Here is a 15,727-nt window from a genome sequence, read left to right as displayed (position 1 = left end):
TTTCATTTTTATTCAGGTCAGTGTATTCTTTTACTTCCTCTTTCGCCTTATGAATTATTTAGAAGTGTGTCATTTAATTTCCAGGTGTCAGGAGGTTTTCCTGCTATCTTTCTGTTACTACTGTCTGGTTAACTCCATTCCACTTGATTTATCTGTATGGTTTCTGAATTTATTTCTTAGTTTTTTTAAGTGGTTGTTCTAAAGATTACATTATGCATACATAGCTTATCACAGTCTACTAGCATCAACATTTTATCTTTCAAATAAAATGTAGATATCTTACTACCACCGAAGTTGCTTTATCCTCTTTCCTTTATCCGGAAGTCATCTTTAATATTATCTCTATATACATTGAGAATGCTATAATTTTTGCTTCTGTCAAAAATAATTTTTAAAATTCGAGAAAAGAATAGTTTATTACATTTATTCTTTGTGTTGTCCTTTCTTCATTCCTGTTGTTCTGAGTTTCCTTTTGTTAATATTTCCTTCCTGTCTGAATAACTTCCTCTAGCCATTCTTTTACAACAGGTCTGCTGGCAAGAAATTACCTTAGCTTCCTTTCCTCTGAGTTATCTTTATTCTGTCTTCAATCCTGAAAAACATTTTTTCTGGTTATAGAATTTTTGATTGACAGGTCTTTTCTTTTAGTACTCAAAAATACTGTGACGCTTCCTTCTGGCCTCTGGTTTCTGAAGAGAAAGCCTTTGTCTTTTGAATTTTTGTTCTGCTATATTTCTCTCTGATGCCTTGAAGATTTTTTTTTTGAATTTTATTTTTTTATACAGAAGTTTCTTATTAGTCATCAATTTTATACACATCAGTGTATAAATGTCAGTCCCAATCGTCCAATTCAGCACACCACCATCCCCTCCCCACCGTGGCTTTCCTCCCTTGGTGTCCATACCTTTGTTCTCTACAGCTGTGTCTCAACTTCTGCCCTGCACCTTGAAGATTTTTCTTTCTCATTTTCTGAAGTATGATTATGATTTGTCTGGGTGTGTATTTCTTTAGGTTTTTAACTGTTTTCTTGAATTAATAGGTTTTTGTCTTTTGACTAGTTCGTAAAAGTGTCAGTCATTTCTTCAAATATTTTTTCAGCCCTGCATTCTTTTTACCTCTTTTTCTGAGACTGTGGTAAAATCAATGTTAGATCTTTTCTTCTTGTCTTGCAGGTTCCTGAGCCCCAGTTCATTTTTTAAAAAGCCATTTTCTATTTTATAGATTGGAAGGTTATTATTGAATTATTTTCTAGTCCTCTGACTTTTTATTATGTCATTTCCATTTGATTTTTGTATATTAATCTTGTATCTGGAAGCCTTGCTGAACTCATATACTAGTTCTAGTAACTTTTTGTAGATTCTATTGGATTTTCTATATAGACAATTATATGATCTTTGAGTAACTATGGTTTTATTTTTTCCTTTTCAATCTGGAAGCCTTTTATTTTTCTTGCCTTATTGCACTGGCTAGAACATCCAGTATAATGCTGAATAGAAATGGTAAGAGCAGACTTCTTTATCTTTTGTTCCCTGTTTTAGGAGGAAAACATTCAGTGTTTCACCATTAAATATGATATCAGCAGTGGGTTTTTCTTTAGATGCCGTTTATCCTGTTGAGGAAGTTTCCTTCTGTTCCTACTTTACTGAGGGTTTTAATTAAGAATGGATATTAGGTTTTTGTCAAATGTATTTTCTGTGGCTTGTTGTCATAACCACGTGTCTTACCTTCTTTAGTTTTTTAATATGATGAATTACATTTCTTGACTTTTGAATATTAAGTGAAGCTTGCAATCCTGGATTAGACCCCACCTAGTCATGAGGTATTATCCTTTTTTGTATTGCTGAATTCAATTTGCTCATCTTTTGTAAAGAGTTTTACATCTGTATTCATGATGGGATATTGGACTGTAGTTTTCTTTTCTTGTAATGTCTTATCAGGTTTTGGTATCAGGGTAATGCTGGCTTCAGAGCAGTTTTCTGAAAGAGTTCGTATGGAATTGATATTATTTCTTTCTTAAATGTTTGGCCACATTCACCAGTGAGGCTCTCTGGGTCTGGAATTTTTTTGTGAGAAAGCTTTTAACTACAGATTCAATTTTCTTAATAGATACAGGGCTCTGCTGGTTATATGTCCTTTTGAGTTAGGTTTGGTTATTTGTGTTTTTCAAGGAATTTGTCCACTTCATCTTCGTTGTCAAATTTATTGACCTACATTTAAAGATCACTTAAATACATTATTATTATATAAAAATGTGTATCATTTCTGATCTTTGTGACCTCGCTTTTTTACTGGCAAGGTGGTTTATCAGTTTTAATAATGTTTTCAAAGAACCAGTTTTGGTTTCATTGCTTTTCTTTATCATTTTGCTTGTTTATTTTGGTTTCTATTTCATTGATTTATGCTTAGGTTTTATTATTTCTTTCCTTTGCTTTGTGTTTCTTTATTCTTTTTCTAATTTCTCAAGGTGGAAGATTAAGTCATTGATTTAAGACTATCCGTTTTTTCCAATGTAAACTTTTAGTGCTATAAATTTTTCTATCAGTACTGTTTTAGCTGCCTCACACAAATTTTGATATATTTTCTTTCATTGCAAAATACTTTCTAATTTCCCTTTTCATTTCTTCCTAGACCCATGGGTTATTTTAAAGTGTGTTATTTAGTGTCCAAATGTTTGAAGATTATCAAGAGATCCTTTTGTTACTGATTTCTACTTTAAATACACCGGTGTCAGGGAACATACTTTGTATGATTTGAATTCTTTTACACTTATTAAGATTTGTTTCCTAGCCCAGACTATAGTTTATCTTGGTAAATATTCAGCTGTTATTGAGTGGAGTATTCTATAAACGTTAGGTCAAGTTAGTTGATGATGTTGTTCAAGTACTCTACAGTTTTAACATGTAAATTTAAATGTATGTTTTCTAATATGCCTTATATATTTACACTTGTACATCATGGATTCATTTTATTTGATTAGAATACATTCTCTATTACTTCTTGTGGCAGATTTTATTTTACAAAGAAGGTTACAACAGTATCTTCCCTCTCTCAGGCTCTGTGTGATGTGGCCCTCCCTCCACTGGAGTGTAGGCTGAGCCCAGTGACTTGAAATCAACATATAAGGTAGCAGGAACAAGGCTGCATGGCTTCCACAACAGGCTCAGAAAAGGCCACCTACCCACTGTACCCTGTGTAGGTGATTTGGCCTTTCCAGTCCACACATCAGATAAATATGTGAAGAAAGAAGTCTTCTTGGCAGTAAATCCTCCAGCCCCAGCTTTTGTGGCTATTGAAGTCAGGGCCTGTGGCTGGAGTCTTCCCAGATGAGCCCCAGACACAGAAGCAGAGAAGAGTCACTTCTGCTCTACCTGCCTGAACTCCTGCCCATGGGCTCCCTGTGCATACAGAAGGATTCTTGTTTTCCATCACCACATTGGATTAGTGGCTTGGTTTGTCACACTATGATAAAGATCATTTCTTTTTCGGTGGGGTTGAAAGAGAGAAACTTTTCAGTTCTTACATATCTGAAAATATCTTTAATTTCACTCTTAATTGGCTCTGGAATTCTTGGATATAAAGTAATTCTTTCTGAGAACTTTGATGTTATTTCATCATTATCTTCTTGCATCCACATCTTGCCTGTGAAACACGATGTAAATCTGGTCCTGTTCCTCTGTGTGGTGATTTTTTTTTTCCCTTTAGAAGCTTTTAGGATTTTTGAGCTTCAGATATTTCATCAAAGTGCATTTAGGTGACCTATGATTTGTTTCTTTCTGAGAACTCATGTCTTTTTATTTGCTTCAGTATATTATATTTATTTGAAAATCTTATTTTCTTTACTCTTTTCACCCTCTTAGGAGTTGTTTACTTCTTGATTAATTACAGTTGGGTTCTCCTTTTCACTGTGTTGTCCTTCAACAAATTTAGGTGATTCTTGGCTGTTTGGTTGTTGCTGATTTTGTTTGCTTTTTGAGATGCCCTCTTACCCTCTCTACAAATACTGTATCACTTCATAGCTGCATCCAGAGGATGTTGGGAACCAGGAAAAGTTTAGGGGTTCCTGGTCTTAAGTGTCACTAGATAGATACTGAGAGACTTTCTGATCTTATGGAGATAAGTGCCTGTATTTACTTATTTTACCTGTGGTCTGAAGGCAGCAGAAGAGTGACCTCCTTTGGCTCCTGCTGTGGTATTTCGACCACTAATGCTTTGGTTTCCTCTAGGGATGTCTCCTTCTCCCCGTTTCTGCTGCTTCAGAGCGTGGAGCATGCTTCCTACCTTTTTTTTTTTTTTTCTTTTATGCGTTACGCGGGCCTCTCACTGCTGTGGCCTCTCCTGTTGCGGAGCACAGGCTCCGGACGCGCAGGCTTAGCGGCCATGGCTCACGGGCCCAGCCACTCCGTGGCATGTGGGATCTTCCCGGACCGGGGCACGAACCCGTGTCCCCTGCATCGGCAGGCGGACTCTCAAGCATTGCGCCGTCAGGGAAGCCCGCTTCCTACTTTTGGTATCAGTTTTTTCCTGGGAAAAAACTCTGGGGATAAGATTGCCTCCTTTAATCTGATCTCATCTGCCTTTTGCCTTTCAGAATTCCTGATCATTTGGAGGATACTTACCCCTTTGGATTTCAGGGTTCTCTAGGAATTTGAGGAGCAGGTGGGAGTTTGGAGCAGGTGCTTCGGCTGCTGTGTTAGTCTAACTGAGGTAGTTCTATTTAAAGTGCGCAGAAACCTCCTGTAGTTTGTTTTTCTATGCACATGAGTTCCACTTTTTCTTCTTCTGCCAGCTCTTTCTTAAGCTACCCTTGTTACTGGGTGGAGAAACTACTCACATGTCTCTTAATCTTGGATCTCTTCATCTGTCCTTGGATCTCAGTACTGTATTGCTAAAAATCCTCTTTTTGTGGATTATATGAATTAAAAAATTATAACACTTTATGACTTTAATTTTGCCAAGACTACATGGAATGTGTTATCAAATAAAAGTGTTGCAACATAGTTTGCAGAATGTTTTAGAAAGATGTTGCCTACACCCTCACATTTTTTCTTTCATATATAAAACAATATTTAGAATGATTTTCAGCGACTAAAGAGTCACAATTTCATGAGGTCATAGAAGAGTCACTTTTTAATATATTTGCCTAGGCTTTTATTTTAAGTAGACCAGAGTGCTTATTTTTCCCCTAAACTGGTGATTTACCTGAGACTTTACTATATTAAAGGAAGATCTTTTTTTTTTTTTCAGAGCAGCATCTCAGACATGTCGAAAAAGATGTTTTGATCCCCAAAATAATGAGAGAAAAGGCCCGAGAGAGATGTTCTGAACAAGTTCAAGGTAAGATTCAAATATTCATATGAAGATCAAATATGTTTTTTATAACATGATCTGAATTTAATCCTTAGCCTTGGAATCAAGTAGTCAATGAATTAATATGTATGAATTGCTTCTTACCCTTTCACTCAGATACCAGTATTTCAGCTTTCAGAACTTCCAGGCAGTGTTCAATTCATTTACAATTTAAAAATATTCTCCCAGATTCCTAGTAAAAAGCATTTTTTCCCAGATGTACAGTTATATAGAGAGAAAAACTTGTATTCATATTTTGGAGAAACAAGTTATTCTGGTGATTCTGATAGGGAAAGAAGAAACATCAAATGTAATGTGTGCCTGTTTTTCCTCTATCAACATATTCATATAGGAATATAGTCTAAGGTGATTTTCTTTGGCGTTGTTGTCTATTATTGAATTGTTAATGGAATCTCAGTAGTACTTACAAGTCTTTTAAAAAACTTTTCTATATTCTACATTTCTGAGCAGAAGATATTTATGTAAATGCATGCACTAGACACCCACATATGCATGTATTCTTTGAAAAATGTTTTAATATAAAATATGTCTGTATTCTATAAATCTAGAGATATGTTGATTAATATGTAATATTATAGTGAAAAATACAAAGGCGTAGAAGATGAAAAATGAGTCCATAAATGGTGGGTAATTAGAAAAGCAGATAGCAGTATTATTGTAGAAATGTTTTTTTAATAAAAATCTTCCTCTTGGGGGCTTCCCTGGTGGCGCAGTGGTTGAGAATCTGCCTGCTAATGCAGGGGACACGGGTTCGAGCCCTGGTCTGGGAAGATCCCACATGCCGCGGAGCAACTAGGCCCGTGAGCCACAACTACTGAGCCTGCGCATCTGGAGCCTGTGCTCCGCAACAAGAGAGGCCGCGATAGTGAGAGGCCCGCGCATCGCGATGAAGAGTGGCCCCCGCTTGCCACAACTAGAGAAAGCCCTCGCACAGAAATGAAGACTCAACACAGCCAAAAATAAATAAGTAAATAAATAAATTAAAAAAAAAATCTTCCTCTTGGAATGTCCATGGCAAAGAAACAGTGGTAAAATTGTGCTGACGTGGACTGTTTTCCCAGCATCCCTTGTAGCCTTCGTTGAGGGACCACAGTAATGCTTAGTGGGGCTGATGGGCTGCAGTGCCCGGCAAGTTTCTCTGCGGGAAGCCAGGCTGTGTCAGCTGTAGTTTGGGGACTGTGTCAATAACATTTGGGTGCTAGGCACATTTCTGTCCCTTAGATGCTATCTCCTTAGAGAATGACCTCTGGGACTGATGGACAAAGGCAATAAAAGAATAGTTCCTCAGAATTGACATTGTGTGATGGTCATTTCTTTTTCTTAAATGATTTATCATGAGCTATTCCCATTTTAAATCCACCTATAAATCAGGTTTGAATTAAATCCATCTGTAAATAAATTTATTAACAAGTTATCAGTAATTTATTAGTATCATTTGATGGTCTTGGTTTCATTATGAATTAGTTGTATAATCAGAGCACCTTCCTTTCCCCCACCCCCAGATGGCAGGAGAAGTTACTCCGTTGGCACCTGCGGGTAGGGTTCAGTGCACACCTGGCGTCAGCGGGTGTCATGCTGATGGTCTCAAGAGGTAACCCTCCACCTGCCTCATAGGACTTTAAAAAAATATCCTGATTCAGGTGAGGGAGGATAAAACTTAAAAATGGATAATAAAATTATAGGGTTTTGTAACATGTTATTCTGATATCTAGAATGAAAGAAAGCTAGATAACTCAATTACAGATTTCTTACATGATTCAGATGAAAATGTGAAATGGTCGAGTTTGGGTTTCAGAACTACCTTTGCTTTGCTCTTAGGCAATGAAACTTTGGTCTTTGAAATGAAAGAAATAGAGTATAACTTTAAAATATTTGTGTTACACACCTATTACTTTGTAATGGTACAGAAAAGAAAATGTTTAGTTTTTGCTTCTTTATCAAAACTTAAGTTGCTTAGGATGTTGATCTTCTTTTTTTTAACCATATTTAAAATCTTCTGAAGACTGAAAGCATCTTAAAATTTGAGATCCATTTGAGTTATTTCAATGCATTTGTCCCTACTAGAACACGTTATAACAAATGATCTTTGAGTATTTGAATTTTTATAGATATCATATATCGATTTTTTGTCAGGCCATATGGTCCAAAACAGTGTTTTAGAATCTAAAATTGATTATTTTATAAAAGAATGATCTTCCTGTTTAACCATGTGAACTAGGAGAGAACATAAACTGGCATTGCTCAAGTGGGAGCAGAACAGCTACGTTTAAACTGAACAATAAGACGGAATTTAGAATCAGAACACTTCCATTGTGGTTTATTTACTGTTTATAGCCTTTGTTTTATTAAATAATTACAGGATTTTACATAAAAGCATTATGCATCCTAATTGTACAGTTCTTGAGCAAAGATATAGGAATTCTAATAAGTGATCTGATTTTCTGTTAAATTCCTGAAACATGATTATGTAGGAAAGCTTTTCTGTTTGATTTTATTTTATTTTTTCATGTCATTTCAACCTGGCTGATCATAAGAATTGGGTCAGGCTGCCAGCAACTTAGGTTTGTGAAGGGAATGGAACAGCTTTTCCAGTGACAAAGAGAAATGAAATCACTTTCAATGAAAAAAAGGATGCCTCATTATAGTCACCAACAGCAGTTATTGACAGCTACACTTCCTATTAACAAGGAGCATTTAACTAAGAGTTTGGCTGTTGGATCTTTGGACTTGATCTAATTTGCTAGCATTAATTAGTTTCTTTTGAGCACAGACACTTGGTGCTCACAGCTATAGATTTGGAGGGCTAATTAGGATAGAAAATTGAACAGAATGGGGTAAGGCATTAACCTTCAGCCATTACCAGCTGGGACACTGATAAAGACCACAGCATCCAAATGCTCCCTATTGATGTGAGAGTACCCTAATGAATATCAGTTTCAGCCAGGTTGCTATATTCTTACTAGTTCTCTCTTCATTATAAGTTTTAACCAGCTTCCCTGATCCCTTCATTATCTATATGTACACTATTGGGTTTTTACTCTACACTGATTTAGTCTGCATTGCACATTTCACCTTATGTTTAAACACACTTAAAATTTGTCTTAAGTAGTGGATAATGTTTAGAATGTTTCATTGTTATAGCCCCTGATACTTCTAAAATTTAACTTTTATCTATAATTACAAGATTCTAATTCTACAGTTAATTTTTATGAAGTCATGGTAACCTTGCCATTTCCATATAATGAAAATTATAACCTGAAACAAGAAAGTCTCAGCTTTTGGGTGACAGTTAAGCAGTGTTTGTAGTAAACTGGTGTCAACTTGAGAATCTTTGTCTTTATAAAATAGATTTTTTTTGTTTCCTTTTGAAGAGAAAAAGAATGCTCATCACTTTTTCCTTTATAACTTAGTTTTGATTTGATGAATAAAGATGGCTTGACTTGGGGATTAGATACAGAATTGAGAATCTGGATCTCACTACTACATAAACTTTCACAAGATTATAAACTCTGTTGGTAAAGCATACATCAAAAGAAAGGCAGTTGAACAATGGATTTAAATAGAAAACTTCATAATGTTCTTCTTTTGCCAGTGGTATTAGTGGCAGTGAGTAGAGCCACTAAAATAAACAACCAAAGTAACACAATGAATGCTGAATACACTGGGAATGGTACAGAAGAAAAATTCTAGAATGGCCACCACCTCCCAAAAGCCAAAACAGAAGTCGCCTTCCATCAAGTGTGATGGTGGAATCATTGCTTTTTCTTGAATCGGGGACTTACCAATGTGTAGTGTTTTAGGAGGATGGTTTGATGACCTCTGGAGGCTACTTCCTGCTCTGTGACTTTTCCCATGTGTTTGACTCTTCACTAATTTAATGATTTATATTTTCTATGTTAGTAATATTTTAAAAAATATTGTTTGTTCATACATAATGGTAAAGTATGCATTCTAGTGCTATAAATTTTTTTTTCTGGAAATAGAGACTTCATAAGAAAAAGAGTCACCGAATTGCTGTGTTTTGTAAAAATTCATTGTATTTCTTTGCTTTTTTGAAATGCATAATTGGCATTTGATATAACATCTCTATGCTGAGTAAAGAAGTTTGCCTTAAAAATAGTAAGAACCTTTTTTTCTTTTTGTTATGACAGATCAAGACCAGAAAAGTACTTTGACATCAGGGGTGGCCTGGAACTTTCTTTAACCTGGATATATTCTCCAACTCATTCCTTTCATCCCTTGGGCCTTCTTTTATCATATTTCAATGTTTCTTTTGTATCATTGTTTTCTGTGGCAGTCTTTTTGATCTACTGGCCAATAGGTAGGATTGGTTCTAAAGGAATTGTATAAAGTATAAGGAAGCATGGATTGTTTATTTGACACATCACAGAACTGTCGTTAAATAACACAGAAGCTTGATAAAATGCCTGCCGTCTTTATCAGTCACACACAACTGAAATATGTTATATTTTGCTAAATTCCAAAGATGGATGAATTAACACAAAAAGAAATTCAAATTAAGAATGCTTAGGATATTCTTTTTTTTTTTTTTTTTTTTTTTTTTGCGGTTCGCAGGCCTCTCACTGTTGTGGCCTCTCCCGTTGCGGAGCACAGGCTCTGGATGCGCAGGCTCAGCGGCCATGGCTCACGGGCCCAGCCACTCCGCAGCATGTGGAATCTTCCTGGACCAGGGCACGAACCCGTGTCCCCTGCATCGGCAGGCGGACTCTCAACCACTGCGCCACCGGGGAACCCCAGGATCTTCTTTAGGATATTTGCAGGCAGAGAACTATCAAGACATCATTAAAACAAATTGGAGGGCTGCAGACTGTAAATGGTCAAAGTAATCAATCTTCTATCCAACTCTGTTACTTGAACCTGCCCAGAGCTTTTCATTTGTTGTTTGAATTGTACATGTATTATCACATGTATTTTTGCCATTTAACCGGTTCACCAATGTTAGGTTACACTGATGTAGAGATTCAACACATCTTTAGACTGGTTTGGATATGTTAGGAGGATAATATATAAAATCACAAAATATGAGTATCTTTTATGTATAAGAGTATGTTATATATTCTAAGAAATATAAAGAGATTTAAGGCACAAGTCCTCTTCTTTGGACCTACACTGGTCTGTGTCAGGGTCCGCAAGACCACCCCTGAGTTCGGTGATTTCCTACAAAGACTCATAGTACTAAGCATATAGTCATACTGATGGCTAAGATTTATTAGAGCAAAACCAGCAAAGGGAAGAGGCACATGGGACGAAGTCCAGAGGAAACCAGGTGCAAGCTTCCTAGAGTTCTCTCCTGGTAGAGCCACTCAGCGTGAGTTTAATTCCACCATGGTTGAATTGTGACAACGTGTGAAATGTCTCCGGGGGAACTTGTTAGAGACTCGGTCCTCAGACTTTTAACTGGGAGTCAGTCAATGTGGCAGCCTCTGCATAATATGTACCAAAATTCCAGACTCCCAGAAGGAAAGCATGTGTTGAACTCAAACCACGTGGTTTACCCAGACAGTTTAGGCGCAGTGAGCAGCTCTCATCAATTAGGGAATGGTGGGAATGCTTCCCAAATCCAGGTTCTGACACCAGCTAAGGGCCAGCCTTGTAAGCAGGCCTGTCTAAGGAGAGCGGTGTCAGGCCTGCCATGGTAACTCTTTTCTGCACATGGACACAGTAAAAGTTATTATGTATTTAATAACTTTATAATACTTAATTAAATAATTGTGCTCAGTCAAAGTTATTATGTATGTCTGTTGGGCTGATGTCATGCCAGTGGCATCACGAATAATAGACCTCTGTCAGTCACAAGTACAGCTGAATGATTTTTAAAACTGAACAAAGTATATGATATGGTCATTGCTCATTGACTTAGTAGTTCTCAGTTACATTTATTAATTCACACTTCTGTTGTAGGACTTAATGATTGTCTTGACTTATTGGTATTGTTTCTGAATAATGGCAATTTTGTAATAAAATTATCTGTAATTGGACATTAGTACTCCTCTTGAATAAAATGGCTAGTTCTTCTTTCACAAAGAAAGGTGCAGTATGTTTTAGTTTTAGAAGTTAAGTTAAATTTTTTTTTGAATTTTGTTTATTTTTTTTATACAGCAGGTTCTTATTTGTTATCCATTTTATACATATTAGTGTATATATGTCAATCCCAATTTCCCAGTTCATCACCCACCCACCCCACTTTCAGCTAAATCTTTAATTGACTAAATTAGCAGGGAATATTGTCAGAGCAGATGAATCTAGTGTTTTTAACAACTGATTTATGCAACTCATCTCTGAAGGTATAAGAGTGAAAAGTCTACATTTGAACACAAAACCAAAAAATTACATGGCTTGAAACTTAGAAGTATTTGTTAAAATGAGTAAATATTATTAATAAAAATGTGAGTTATAACTTCTGTCAGTATTAACAAGTTTGTATTATTTTCCTAGTTTCCTAGCTATTCGACTTTCAATTATTTTGCTACTGTAATAGACTTAAATCCTTTCATCTTATGAGCAATTAATCCAAAACTAAGTGTCATCTTTAAACAGTACCATGCCCTTGTATGTAAAATCTGAGTACGAGATCACACTTCATTTAAGCTATCTGATGATCCTTGAGTTGTGATTGGGATTCTAATCAGAGTCTGTAACTGGTAAACTTCTTGCAAATACACACAAATAGTTATATTTTTACTATATACATTCTTAGAGAAATCTTGTATGTCTGTGGAAAATAAAGGGGAAGTTTGGTTTGTACAGAACCCTGGAATGCACTAGATTGGTAGGTTTAGAACTATTTAAAAAATAACCAGTTCTTTTTGGGATGGGGCTAGAATTTGTTTCAAACTGTAATGTCTAAAACAGATAAAAGCAGTATTTTTGTGTGTATTATTACAAGTTACTGATTTTGTTACATTTACAGAGTCAGTACATGAAAACAATTATTTTCAGGAAGCAAATTTGAAATCAGATGTTATAACAGTTGTTGCCTAGTATGTATCTCCCAGTTAATTTTTGTGGTTCAGTTTTTTGAGGGATGCAAAATATAGAGTAAATCCTAAATCACATAAGGAAGTAGTTCTAAATAGTAATGATTTCTTATGATTTACTCAGATTTTCAGAGTATTGTTCAATTAAATAGATATAATAGAAAAATTTTGTTCTGAGGCCCATAAACAAGTTTTTCTGGCATCATATTTTACTATATTGGCTGTCTCCAAAGTGTTAGCATTTGATAATACTATTTGCATATGTTTTAGTGTTGGTCAATTATTACATGACTAAAAATATATTTTTACAAAGCCAAAACGGAATTTTCAGATTCTCTTAGGCACTTGAATGGACCCTTAGGGTTATATGGAATGTGGTCTTTCAAAAACATTTACTGAGTATTTCCCACTTAGTAGTCACCATTATATGAACAGTAAATAAAACAGACAAAGACATTTGCCATGATAGCCCTTAGGTTTCAGGGAAGGAGGGAGATAAATATTGTAAGTAAATATAAGTGACCTGGAGAATAATAAAGTTGGGTAAGGCAGTGGGGAGGGTGCTGGTGTTAGAAGGGGCTGCAGTTTTTTGTTTGTTGTTTTTTGTGGTACGCGGGCCTCTCACTGTTGTGGCCTCTCCCGCTGCGGAGCACAGGCTCCGGACGCGTAGGCTCAGCGGCCGTGGCTCACGGGCCCAGCCTCTCCGCGGCATGTGGGATCTTCCCGGACCGGCGCACGAACCTGCGTCCCCTGCATCGGCAGGCGGACTCTCAACCACTGCACCACCAGGGAATCCCCGGGGCTGCAGTTTTTAGTAGGTGGTCAGCATGGGTCTCACTAAGATGGTGACATTTGAACAGAATTCTTGTAGGAGGTGAAGGAGTGAGATGTGCAGTATCTCTGGGAGGAATGATGTGAACAGGAGTAGCACGTGAAAAGATGCTGAGGCACTGGATGCGGCTGGCATGTTTGAGGAGCACCAGAAAGGTCCCTGTGGTTAGGGTGGGATGAGTGAGGAGGAGAGCGGGAAGTGAGTGTTCAGGAGGGTGACAGTGGATAGAATCAGGGTCTTGTGGGCACTGAGGAGCCAAATGAAAGGTAGTAATGGCTTAGAGCAGTGGAAGGAGACGGGGTCTGATCTGCAATGTGCTAGCATCACTCGCCACTGCGTTAAGAGTAGATGGGATGGGGCAAGGGCAGACCAGGGATGCCAGTTTAGGGATGTTACTGTGATGGTCCACCTGATAGAGGGTGGTGAAGTGGAGGGGTGGTAATGGTGGAGATGGTGAGACTGAGCACACCCAGGGTGTATTTTGAAGACAGAGTTAAGAGAGAAAAAGACGACTCTCTGTTTCTTGTCCTGAGCAAGTAATGGATGGAGTTGCGGTTAACAGAGACGGAGAAGGCTGTGTGTGGAGAAATTTTATTATTTTATTTTAGTTTTTGGCGATCGATAGATCAGGAGTCTAGTTCTGGACGTGAACTTTGAGGTGTCTGGTAGACGTCTAAGTTTGAAGCCACTGTATTGGACGGTAATAAAAATTTGTCATTGTTTTCAAGGGAAACAAAGGAACCGAATGTTTATCCAATTGTGGTGGTTCTGGTATTTTTCTAATATTTTTGTGTAAGTGTCAATTCTCTTGGTGTGTGTTTGATGCACGTCGATTTGGACAGTGATAAAGACTGACATTTTTGTTCCTTGGTTTTAAGGTTCTACCTGGACCACTTTCATTCCAGAATTAATTCATGATTACATTGATTTGTTAATTCATCAAACTGTCCTTCAGTACTGCTGGCTGCAGTATCTGGTGCTGGGTACCTGGTCTCACACCACAGTGAAGAGGCTAAATTAGCCATTTGTGTCAAAATGATGCGTGGTCAAAGGCAGCAAATACCATTTCTCTGTGCCGACTCTGATGAGTTGGAAGTGGCTGCCCAGCACACCGGTGCTGTGTCAGACATGAGTGGTGGATTTGGTAGGTGATGATATGCTTTGTCTAGTACTTGTCCTTTTGGCCTACATGCTAGTTTATTTGTAGTTAACTGCTTTTTAGTTATGGATCTTGTTTGCTGTGTATTATTTATCCCTGCCTTCACCTAGATTAAAAAGTTACTTTCTTCCAATAACTTAAGCAGTTTTTATTATTCACTTCGTTTTCTGGGAACACCTCTAATGCTGTTTTCTGCAACACTCTTTTTGGGGGCTGTAGCCCTAACATATGTACACTGTAGACCATTCACTCATTAAAAATGTGGTCATACTCACATAGCATAATAATTTGAGGTACATGTTGAACTTAAATGTTTATTTTTATAATTTACAAAACGACAATGAGGTATCACCTCACACCGGTCGGAATGGCCATTATCAAAAAATCTAGAAACAATAAATGCTGGAGAGGGTGTGGAGAGAAGGGAACCCTCTTGCACTGTTGGTGGGAATGTAAATTGATACAGCCACTATGGAGAACAGTATGGAGGTTCCTAGAAAAACTAAAACTAGAATTACCATATAACCCAGCAGTCCCACTACTGGTTACATACCCAGAGAAAACCATAATTCAAAAAGACACATGCACCCCAACGTTCATTGCAGCATTATTTATGATAGCCAGGTCATGGAAGCAACCTAAATGCCCATCGACAGATGAATGGATAAAGATGTGGTACATATATACAATGGAATATTACTCAGCCGTAAAAAGGAATGAAATTGGGTCATGTGTAGAGATGTGGATGGACGTAGAGACTGTCATACAGAGTGAAGTAAGTCATAGAAAAACAAATATCGTATATTAACACGTACATGTGGAATCTAGAAAAATGGTACAGATGAACCTGTTTGTGAGGCAGAAGTAAAGAACAAACATATGGACACCAAGTGGGTAAGGGGGGGCAGGATGAATTGGGAGATTGGGATTGACATATATACACTAATATGTATAAAATAGATAACTAATAAGAACCTGCTGTATAACACAGGGAGCTCTACTCAATGCTCTGTGGTAACCTAAATGGGAAGGAAATCTGAAAAAGAGGGGGTATATGTATACATACAGCTGATTCACTTCGCTGTACAGTAGAAACTAACACAACATTGTGAAACAACTATACCCCAATTAAAAAAAAAACAGTACTTTTTGATGTTTAGTTTTTAGTGAAATTGAAAGTCTTCTTGATTTTTATTAACCTTGTTAATCATATGAAAAATACACTCAAAATATTATGTGGTAATTACTAGTTGATTTTATGAAGGATCATTAACAAATCTGAACACGTTCATAATGCTGAGTTTAAAAAAGCATGATATAAAATTGTATACCTAGTATTATACTAATTATAACAAAATGATAGATTCATAT

The 15,727-nt window shown here is 36.9% G+C and overlaps 1 protein-coding gene across 4 annotated transcripts in view; it reads left to right on the top strand.

Annotated features, from left to right (window-relative positions):
• CMC1 (C-X9-C motif containing 1) overlaps positions 1-15,727 on the top strand; it is a 77,553-nt gene that overhangs the window by 16,849 nt on the left and 44,977 nt on the right. For 2 of the 4 annotated variants that reach the window (XM_060162502.1, XM_060162499.1), the window contains exon 2: positions 5,245-5,334. In XM_060162502.1, coding sequence (XP_060018485.1) covers positions 5,245-5,334 — 90 coding nt within the window. Of the gene's footprint in view, positions 1-4,588; positions 4,705-5,244; positions 5,335-15,727 lie in introns of all 4 variants that reach the window. The other 2 variants (XM_060162501.1, XM_060162500.1) reach the window with 2 other exon arrangements.

This window comes from Lagenorhynchus albirostris, chromosome 10 (genome assembly GCF_949774975.1).
Source record: "Lagenorhynchus albirostris chromosome 10, mLagAlb1.1, whole genome shotgun sequence".
NCBI classification, from domain to species: Eukaryota; Metazoa; Chordata; class Mammalia; order Artiodactyla; family Delphinidae; genus Lagenorhynchus; species Lagenorhynchus albirostris.
Note: the sequence above shows the minus strand (reverse complement) of the source record. Positions and strands in the feature narration are given on the sequence as shown.